The sequence below is a fragment of the Montipora capricornis genome, unplaced genomic scaffold (genome assembly GCF_036669925.1).
Source record: "Montipora capricornis isolate CH-2021 unplaced genomic scaffold, ASM3666992v2 scaffold_139, whole genome shotgun sequence".
Taxonomy (NCBI): Eukaryota; Metazoa; Cnidaria; class Anthozoa; order Scleractinia; family Acroporidae; genus Montipora; species Montipora capricornis.
Window position 1 is genome coordinate 15,001 of NW_027179902.1, and position 10,923 is coordinate 25,923.

At 40.7% G+C, this 10,923-nt stretch overlaps 1 protein-coding gene across 2 annotated transcripts in view; it reads left to right on the forward strand.

Annotated features, from left to right (window-relative positions):
• The window catches only part of LOC138034638 (nose resistant to fluoxetine protein 6-like), a 20,488-nt gene extending 11,742 nt beyond the window's left edge, over nt 1-8,746 (forward strand). Inside the window, exons 1-7 of one of the 2 annotated variants that reach the window (XM_068881850.1) lie at nt 1-290; nt 1,981-2,154; nt 3,900-3,993; nt 4,840-4,932; nt 6,153-6,321; nt 6,832-6,911; nt 7,626-8,746. The exon at nt 1-290 is cut by the window's left edge and continues 211 nt beyond it. In XM_068881850.1, coding sequence (XP_068737951.1) covers nt 215-290; nt 1,981-2,154; nt 3,900-3,993; nt 4,840-4,932; nt 6,153-6,321; nt 6,832-6,911; nt 7,626-7,749 — 810 coding nt within the window. In that variant the 5' untranslated portion in view covers nt 1-214 and the 3' untranslated portion in view covers nt 7,750-8,746. The remainder of the gene's footprint in view (nt 291-1,980; nt 2,155-3,899; nt 3,994-4,839; nt 4,933-6,152; nt 6,322-6,831; nt 6,912-7,625) is intronic. The other variant, XM_068881849.1, reaches the window with a different exon arrangement.
• Nucleotides 8,747-10,923: the final 2,177 nt, after the last annotated feature.

Sequence of the window (10,923 nt, forward strand, 5' to 3'; positions counted from 1 at the left end):
ACGTAAACCTTAGTATTAATAGTCTTATCGCTGGCTTTGATGGTGGCGTTAAAATAACCATTACTATTTAGCGGTTCTTTCTGTCCATACGCAGTAGAGCGTCTGCGAGTTTGATTCAGTTCACAATGCCTAAATTGAGATTTATATAACTGTGAGGATATTATGTTGTACTTGCAGCCAATGTCGACTATCATTTTGGTCCATTTGTACCGTAATGGAACTGTCAACATTGTTCAAAGAGAGTACTGGTTCGCTCTCGTCACTTGAGCTGTCTTCAAGCCAATTAGCAGGTTTGGATCTCATGCTGCGGACCTTCATGGTTGGAGTTTTTTTTTTTCTTTGCAGGGCTCTTTTTGTGCCGGGTTGTTGGATGTGAAGCCTTGGGCTTTGAGCGACAAACCTCTTGCAAGTGTCCAACTTTTTTGCAGATGTTGCACGTGGACTTGATTGCATAGAATTCGTCAGGAGTGTGTCCGTCGGTTCCACCACATCTGTAACAAGTGAACGGTTTCGCTGGGAATCCTCGAGAAGCGTGCACGTGGTCGATCTGGATCGGGTTTTCCTTGGTGCCTTGTGACAGCAATCGCGCCTCTTGTACGGCCGGTTCTGCACTTTTTTTTTTGCCATTTTGATCGTCTTTGCGAGATCCAGATCGTCTTGTTGGAGGAGTTTCCGCGTCAAGGTACGTGAGGAACATTTGTCGACGATTTGTTCCCGGATCATCTCCTCCTCTAGCGTGCCGAAGTCGCATGATTTTGCCAGCTCTCTGAGGTTCGTCAGGTACGTGTCTATCGACTCGTCTGCCTTATGCGCTCGCGACCTGAAATTGTAGCGCTCTGCCACAACGTTCCGTTTTGGTGCAAAGTATCCCCTGAGGGCAGCCTTCACCTCTTTGAGTGACTTGTGTTCTCCAGGGAGCGTATTGAAGATGCGTTGTGCTGTGGGGCCAAGGCAGTGCAGCATCGTAGCTCTCTGAATCGCATCTCCTTCTTTCTTAGATCGGAGGCAATGGCATAAATTTCAAACGTGATCAACGTCCGTATACATATTTCAGCTAAGTGGTGCAGCAATCAACTGGAGCTGGGAAAGCAAGAAACAGGCATGTGTTGCTCTCTCGACTGCGGACGTCGAATACATAGCCTTAGCGAGTGCAGCGCAAAAGGCAATCTGGATGCGACAACTTCTAACTGGTTTAAGAAGCAACCCAGAAGAAGCAACAAAGATATATGAAGACAACCAATCAGAGATTTTCTTGGCCAAGAGCACTCAGTTTCAGAGGCAAGCAAAGCACATTGAAATCAAGTACCATTTCATCCGGGAAGTGAGCTACTGTCGTACAGAAGAAATGGTTGCGGATATGCTAACTAACGGCTTGGATCGTGAACAGTTGAGGAAATTACGACAGATGTCTGGAATGGATCAGATGCCATCTTATTCCACCTACGAGTGAGAAGAATTGTTGAGGAAGGAACACTCCTGCTGTAACAGACACGCTTTACACCGATTACTTTGTTATGACTGTTTATTTTGAGGACCCAATTAGAATATTACATGAATTTCCTTTTACCTTTGCCTTATCTTCGCCATATATAAGCAGTTTCTACTTACCAGTTTGCGCTCTTTTGTCGCTGATCGATCTGTAACGGAGTTCTCTTAAGTTTTTTGTAGAAATTAAAGTTCAAGTTGCGTTTGAAGACTTGCGGTGCTCACAGACATTCGTCAAGCTAACTTTTAACAGTATTGTACTAAAATACTGTTAAAATTTGGCTTGACGAAGGCCTGTTCGCACAGATTTTTTAGCCAAATATTTTTTGGATAAAATTGGTTTATTCTGTGTCATCGAAACAAACAACACTTTGTTTTTAGGTGTAACGTCATTTGTTTGGTTGATTAGTTGACAATCCCCTGGCACGGTTATTCTATGTCTTGGAACACTGTTTTTCTTGTGTTGGACTTCATTTTACTTTTAATTTTCCACAGGTTTTTTTGTGAGATTTCTACTGTGCTTCTCAATAACTCGTAACACCAGTAAGATTATGGATTGCTCAGTTCCGCCCGGTGCTATCACATCTGTCAATGGAGTGCGTGTTCTCAGCTTGTGGTGGATTATTTTGGGACATACATACACTGCTATTGTGACAAGCGGAATCCTGAGTAAGTTCAACGCACTGTTTGTTACTTGATTAAAAAGTCACTTTCATCACATTTTCCATTTCTTTAACTACATGGAAACAGAAAAGTCAGTATTCACATGCACCACACCCCACTTTAAACGAGGGTTGGGTGGGGAACGCCGACAAGAGAAAGCCCGCTCGCTTAACGGCACAGTAAGAAACTATACAGTTAACACCCGCATATAAGAACAAGTGGATTAAGAAGATCAAACTGAACTTTGGTCAATAAAGCACCCTATATAAGAACCAATTCAGTCTGATAAATAAAGCATGTACTTTTATAAAAAGAAAGAGGGTGGGAGAATAAATAAGCAATCTAACTCATATTAAAGTACTATGGCTAGGAGAGGGGCCGTTGGTCTAGAGAACTCAGTAAGAAAATGTGAAAAAGTGTTAAAACTACTTGACAACTTGATGTTGAATTTTTATTCGTTGATGTTTACTTATATTAGTAATAGTATTTTTGTTTTACATTGTTACAAATCTCCAGTATAATGTATAGTATTTCTGAAACAAATTTTAAGAACATTTTCAGGCTGATTTCCCACTATGCACCCGGTAAATAAGAACTTGATCAACCGGAGCCCCGAAATCATAGGTTCTTATATGAGTTTGGTACCGGATATTCTAAGAAGCATTTCATTGACCGTTAAACTAGCAGCTGCCAACGGGCATAATAGCTCAGTTGGTAGAGCAAGTGCAGTTCAATAAACCATTTTACAGTTCTGTGCTCAGTTAGCAGGCCTTTGAATAAAAGCGAGGCTGGAGTTGACCTTGCTTTGATACAACTCTCATTGCAGCTTTTCTTACGTAAATCATGTTGTTGTAAGGATAACGAGTTGCTATTTACATAAGAAAAGCAGTGAGGTTTGTATCAAAACAAGGTCAACTCTAGCCTCGCTTTTATTCAAAGGCCTGGTAACTGAGCACAGAACGATAAAATGGACTATTGCGTGGTCATGGGTTTGAGGCCTGTTCAAGCCAGGATTTTTTCCCAGCTTCCTTTGCAACAGCTGAGCTTTCTCAACTAAATAAAATTGAGATTTTCTAACTTTCATTGAACATCGATTCAACATTCCCTTTGTTTTCGAGAATATTGAGTGGAACATGCAGAACACGCCCCACGCACACATGCTCTCGACTTCGAGAGAGTCTGCTGTCTTGTTCTTAGTTTCCCGCAATCCAAGTGTTTGCTTCATTGTTAGCATGAAGTTAGAACCCTTTGATTCGTGCCTTCAACTACCCTGCTTGGCAGAGGTTAACTTTATAATAATTTCCTTTTAGCGAGAGAGAAGGGAAAACTCTGCACGAATCTCTTGGATATTCTGTCACGTATGCACGACGTGACATCAATGCAATCGCCTCTACTCTACTCTTCCGCCATTACACAGGCGTTAAAATTCAAACTGGTTGTAGCGGGTTTTAAACCTGTTAGGAGTTTTATTAGTCAGCTAAAGTTGTGGAAGACATCGAGGAGCTCCGTGCATAAGTTGCCTTTCCTTCTCGCTCGGGAGAGAAACCCAGGAAGCCAAGCTGGGTAAAAATTCAAAATTTTGGGTAAATGTTTAAGTTGCTGAATTGGCATTCAAATGAATTAATTGACATTTGAAAGGACTTGATAACCTATGCAATCAACTTGAGATATCGTTGTTGCATGCCTACGGGTAATTTCTGTAGAATTTATCTGTAACCTGGATAACAATCAACCTGCTTATTTTGCTTCAGATGACATTCTCCTTCTGCTGAACATTGTTCACCGGTTTACGTTTGGCACTATCTCTAATGCCTTCTTCGCTGTCGACAGTTTCTTTGTGTTAAGGTACAAGAGTCGTGTAAATGTGTTGGTCGCTTCATTAAAAGTTTACTAGCCGAAGCAAGCGTGAATTGCAGACCATTTTAGTTCGATTTTGTAGGTCAAAACCGTTCCGTTCCGTTCCTTTTCAGTTTCTTTTCCGCTAAAGGCTTCTAGTGGAATGTAAAAAAAAAAAAGGAAAAAAAGAAGTGACCTTTCCAACGTAAACATTGGTCATTGAATGGGATAGAGTTAAACGGAAATTATGGCTGCCGTCAAGTTTTGTTCATTGGCTTCCTCGGGCGTCGAAAATATCTTGTACTCTTCACGTAGCAAATTGGAGTGGAGGCTCCGTGCTGTTGGCACGCCGGACTTCCACCCTAAGGGTCGCTGGTTCGCGGTCTAACTAGTTCTACCACTATGTTGTCCCCTTGCACAAGGAACTTTGCTGTACACTGTGTCTCCTCACCTCCATGTAAGGATGGGTGCTAGGGACATACTAGGGACATGCTGTGTGTAACCTTGCGATGGCTACCATCCTGTCTACAGGGAAATAGTGCTACTCCCGGTTGCTTCATGCCACAGAAGCCGGGTTAAGCTTCGTCCGTGTTAACCCCAGAGGCTCATATTAAAGCGACTTTTTTTTCCTTTTTTTGCCTTTTGTCTTCAAAAGCAATGAACAATTTTACAACAAAAATTCTATTTGCACTCTGTCTTGTTTAGGTATAGTAGAGACATAGACATACTGGTGGAGTCAGACTGCCAATATGTCAACCACAAGAGACATTGTAGGTCTCTATTTGTGTGCGATATTTCGACAGATTAAGTTGTCTCATTAATATAAAATTATTTTGATTTGCATCCTTTTTTTAGTGGTTTGCTTGTAGCATACCTTTCCTTCCGTCGCATGGAACAGAATGATGGGAAACTTCCGTTGTTCAAGTTCTACTTTCATCGATTTTGGAGGTATTAAACGTGTTTACGATGTATGCTTTCATTTATTCTTGTGAGAGATTGCACGCAATGTTCTTTAGTATCAGAGGATAAAAGATCGTGTAAACTATTCTTGAATTGCAAAAAAATGTATTTTCACAAAGTGGTGCGAAACTGTGGAAGAAGACACCAACCTGTTTTTGAGACTTACCGATGCATGAACTCATTAATTTTAAGAAAAACATTCATATCCTTTTGTATTCTTTGTTGAACGACAATTATTTTAAACCTTGAAGTTTTCACTAAGCTAACTAGTGTAAATTCATAGCTCTGCAATTCATAGCTCTCAATTGTTTTGCATGTTCTTCCCATTTGTTCCTTTCGTTCCTTTCCGTCTTTCGATTCTCGTCCTCCCTTACTTTTCTCTTAACTAGAATTAGGTGATTATTTTCGCTCAAAAGGCAAGACTAACTGAGGCTATTTGGGAGGTCATGCTTGTATATTTGAGTGTGTTTACAAAAAGTGAAAATTAAAGATGTCAGTTGAAGGCTGCAATTTCATGTTCTCTTGGAAGGCAAGGATATTGATGGTCTCTGTGGAAACCACGTCCCTTCTTTCGGGGACTTTTTCTATGAGACTAAAATTGCGATTTTGTGATTTCGTGGATCTGTATAAGTACGGTTGTCGTACTATGATCTTCACATCTCTGCGGAATCTCGTCTTCAAGCGCCAACAACCTAACTACCTTTTGGCTTCCATCAATAAAACTTCCGAAGCCAAGCCAAGAGTTTACCCGAAACCACTGATGCCAAACTCAATTGACAACCTATCAATCGGCATCTTTGGTTCCCACGGTACATTTGTACTTTCTAACTCGACGCTGGGAAAAACGATGAAATCTGTACGAATCTTTGTACTGGAGAACCTCTAAAAGGATATTATAATGGTATTCGAGCTGTGAACAAAGCGAAACTCCAGGTCACTTTCCGAAGGCAGAGTCGATCTTCGGCCGGCTATGTTCAGAAATTTGATTGATGAAAGCCAAAACCCAGTTTGGCGCTCAGCGCTTGAAGGTGAGATTCTTCAGAATCATGAAAATCGCCGTAAATGTCAGGTGGTTCCATATCACACAATCAAACTAAACCCCAAAACAGTAATTGGCCACGTATCCCCGCTCCTGTCGCCCTCAGTACATGTATTTCCTTTGAGTTCTACTGATTTGTTTATTTATTGCGTGCCATGCTTCTTCTTAGGTTGACACCGAGTTACATGTTTGTGATTTTATTTTATTCCAATTTGTACGCATTTCTTGGTGAGGGTCCATATTGGTTTTCCAGTCAGAATAGCACCTTGTGTGAAAAGTACTGGTGGACAAATTTGCTGTACATCAACAATTTTTATCCAACGAATTCGGGTAATCAGGTAAGGTATACGCTTGTGGTTCCTTTGTATCGGAAGACAGAAGATGTGTAAAAAATTTCTGTTCAACAAAATATGATGAATGCAAAGTGATGCAAATCTACACGTAGACCCATCTGTTAAATCTGTGAATGCTTCATAATTTTTAGTGAAGTTTTTGTACAGCTATTCCATTATTAGCCCGCGTAGCAAGCGTTTCCGTGGATTTTGGTCGTGCAAAAAATGGGGCGTGGCATTTTGCGCTACCAGAACGTCAAAAATCGTGTTCCCCCACGGAGACGCTTGCTACGCCGGCCATTCCATTGTCAAACAAATCACCCAAAACGGGTAAAAATCAAACTGCACAATAGTCGCAAGTGCTAAAAAATTCTGGTTTTCTCTTACTCCCAATGAACTGCTCCTTAGTAACCTCTTACCCCAGGTGGGGTCAACGTTTGCAGTTCATAAGGTTGCCATCGCGTAGAGTTTAATGTACTGTGATGATGATAAAGTAAGTTATGATGTGGTTTGCAGTGTCTTGGCTGGTCGTGGTATCTCGCTAATGACATGCAGTTTTACATCATCAGTCCTTTGGTCATATTTCTGGTCAAAAGGTAGGTGTTACCATGCAACAACTGCTAACATGCGGCAATGAAGTGAACGGAAAATCATTGCACGTAGCGAGGCAATTTAAGCAATAATTCCCAAAAAAAGTCAGAACATTCTTTGGACTTCAATGACATTCAAACTCAGAAACTCTAAGATGTCAGTGCGATGCTCTAGCAACTGAGCATAGAAGCCGTATCTTTTGAGGTCAACTCAATTTATTGGGTTTGCGTGAGAATTTAACAAAATGAAAGGCATATGAGGTGTAGATTAGAGACAAAATTAACAAATGGTCCCCTCACTTGCCTTTCATTGATTTGCCTCGTCTCTGACATTTCAACAACTTGATAAGGGCGAAACATGAATTACTCCGTCGTGGACTTGAGCTTAGGTTATCGTGGCTGCAGAAATCCTTTCCACAACTACTTGCCCCAATATTTCCAGGACTACAAACCTCAAAAGTCTTTTCCAAGACTTGCCTATCTGTAAAGACCTATCCCCAGGGAAAGAGGGATCGAACAAACTAGCCCTCGACTGCTATTTCAAGCGACGCTTAGCAGGATAGGCATGAGAAATATAAGCTGTTATTGCTGGAAAGGAGTTACTGACCGTTCTGCTGTTGGTGCTGTGATCGACTTGTTTGAAATTTTCGTTCCTTGTTTTAAAGTTCCACTTGAAACCAAACTCGCTTTAACGTGCACTGTTCTGTTTTCTTCGTTTAGATTCAAGTGGAAAGAAGTGTTTGCCAGTGTGGGTGGACTTCTCGGGATTTCTTTTGTTGTCACAGCAGTTATAATTGATTACTATGAACTAAAAGTAATACTATTCGGCCGGGGCGGTGGGTGAGTGTTCGATGATTGTTTGTTTTTTTTTTTCCCATGTTTCTTTGTTTTTTTTTTTTAACAACATCAACTACGAACAGAAAGACAAAACCATTTAAAGTGCCTATGAAGTAAAACATACCGTTTTTCTCACTTTAAAGACCTTTCAAATGATGAAGAACGGTGTTTTCTATTTTGGAATATCGTCTTTCGTTACAGAGATATTCAAGTTTTTGTTCAAAAATTGATGACGTAATAACATGTACACATGACTGCAATAAATCACAACATTGAGAATATCTCCAAAACTATTGGATGGGTGTTGTTCAAACTTGGCATCGGTAATCTACGTCAACAAGACACAAAATGATACCTACCATGCTGTTGCCATGGCAATCATTTTTTGTTGCTGGGTCTATTTAAAGCAGGATTGATTTTAAGTAATGCTATGATCCTCGCAGTTATGGACGCAATTTTAGCAATTGCGTTGAGAAGCCTGACAAATTCAGGACTCCAACGGGGTTTGAACCTGTAACCTCACGATACCGGTGCGACGCTCTAACCGACTGAGCTACATGCATGAAGACGTTGAGAACTGGTCATTTGTGGGTTCTAATTTTCTCGTGAGGGGTGAATCAATGAACGAAATAATATATGAAATTAATCATATACTGAACTGCGGATATGAAAATTGCTAAAATTGCGTTTATAACTGTGAAGATCATAGCATTACTTGATTTCATATCCGCACTTCAGTATATGATTAATTTCATATATCATTTCGTAGGATTGAATTTTGTTGTTATTGTCGTAATAAGACATATTCACTCTTGTTAATCTTATACAGAGGTGTAAAACATTATGGGCAGCACACGCATTTCAAGTCTGACCATCTGCCTGTATTTACCTGTTCAAAATCCTAGATACAGACAGTATTTGGTTTATTGCAAAGAGGGACTGGAAACAAGTGTTATCATGGTAACATTGTAATGGTTGTCACGTTGTGCCTTGTCTGATGTACATTACTGGTGCCAAGTTTGAACAACACCCATCCATATTTTCGGAGATATATCTTAATGTTGGGATTTATTGCAGGCATGTGTACACGTTATTACGTCATCAATTTTTAAAGAAGGTCTTGCTGTGAGGAGTACATTTACTGTTTACGAATTTTATAAAACCCTCCCTCCCTTTGGAGGTTTTGCTGTCGTCAAGTTTAAAAAAAATGGGTTCACCTCTTGGTACACGCTTCGGTTACGTCTCGCAGCGACTTCCCCAAGCTTCAGTTTTTTTCATACTATGCCATTTTACGCTCTGTATGTGCCTTTGTTCTTGGCACGCAGATCGCGGAGCGGTGTTCCCCTCTTTTACGCCAACATTGTCTTCTTCGTTTTGTAACTGTAGTGTGTCTTAAAAATAAATACCTGCGGGAACTGCGACATGAACAAAAACTTGAATATCTCGGAAACAAGAGAAGATATTCCAAAATAGAAAACACCATTCTTCATCAATATTAAAGCTCTTTAGAATAAGCAAAATATGTATTTCACTTCATAGCCACTTTAAAGACACAGAGGTTAATTCCAAGTCAACGAAGCAAATTGCACATGCAGTCGTGGCAGCTGTCATGTATTTTGCAAACTGTTTTCTTCTTTCCTGGGAATCACAGGCTTTTTTCGTCAATCGTATAGAAACCAATTCCCCTTTCTTTTACTGAACCTCCAAAAGGCTCTTGGCATGTTAGTCATGCCAGAAATTCCCCTAGTATTTTTACAGATATCATGCATCGCGAGGGCTTTTGTCATGTTTTTCCTAATGAAAAAGAAAGAAGTGTTGATCGAATTTTTGATTTAGAGGTAAGAAATTTGTTTTCCTTCTTCAGATGTTTTACTGTTTCTTTACTGCGCCAGTTTTCAAACTGTGAGAGCGAAAGAACTTAGTTGCATTGCTTGCAGTTTTCTTTGCGTTATAGCAATTAGAGGGATTCATTCCTTTACTTTGAAACCTTTCTCCACGATTGAAAACTAGCAAATTAATAAAACAGCACCGTGACAACAAAGTCAAATGAAGTAAAATCACATTCATTGAGAGGGTTGACGTTTGAAGAAAGAATACCCGAAGAAAAGCCACACGCAGTCAACCGGACAATTCCGGAAACACTGATTGCTTTGTGAGCGGTTAGTTTCCCTCAACCCTGCAATGATCCAGGCTGCTTGTTTCCCAGGAATGTTGGTTTTTGTTTTTCAGGAGCCATCTGAAACAAAACGGTGCTGAAAATAATTTTTTCTGACCTGTTGTATATCAAGCCATATTGTTCGCATCTCACCTTATCTTGTGGGAATGGTCCTTGGGTATCTGATCCATGCTGAAGAATCAGCACATCGTCTAAGCCTATTGTTAAGTAGACAACGACCTAATTCTCGATCGGCTTTTAGAGATTTTTTCGACTGATGTTTGCATTCTGTAAGGGGGCTGTCACGTGTGTTTTAAAGTGTTTAGGGGAAATCCTTTAGTTCATCACGAGTTTAAAACTCGAAAAAATTGGTAATCTCTGGAATTTCTTTACTGATAAAATTACCGTCACAACACAAAGATGATTCGGAGCAAAAAAACCTTTATCAAAGCGATTTACCATAAGTGAGTCGAAATGTGAGAATGATATAAACACATGCAAATGAAATGATGGTAGAAACCACGGTGAACTCGGGAAAATCCGAGAGCCCAGATGGGATTCGAACCCACGACCCTCCGTGTTTTGATCTAATCGGATGGCTCTAACCACTGAGCTGGACTGGAGACTCCTATGGCGATCAAGGGTGAAAGGTGGGTAGTTGACTCTATCTGCATCACGCAGCTACAGAGTCATTTCGGGGGGCATGTTTTTATATCATTCTCACATTCCCGCTCACTTGGGTGGTTTGGTTGGCCGCATCTCAGGAAATATGCTTTAAGAGAAGGTGACTGCGCGATGCAGTTATGAGCTATGGCTGTCAGTCATTGGACTCTGTAGCTGTGTGATGCAGCTCGAGTCATTTCCCACCGATTTCACCCTTGTTGCTCGCCATAGAGTCTCCAGTATCTCAGTGGTTTAGCGCATCCGACTAGATCACGGAGGGTCGTGGGTTCCAATCCCTCTGGGGCGCGGATTTTTTCCGAGTTCCCAGTTGGTTCTACCACCATTTCATTTCTCATGATTTAC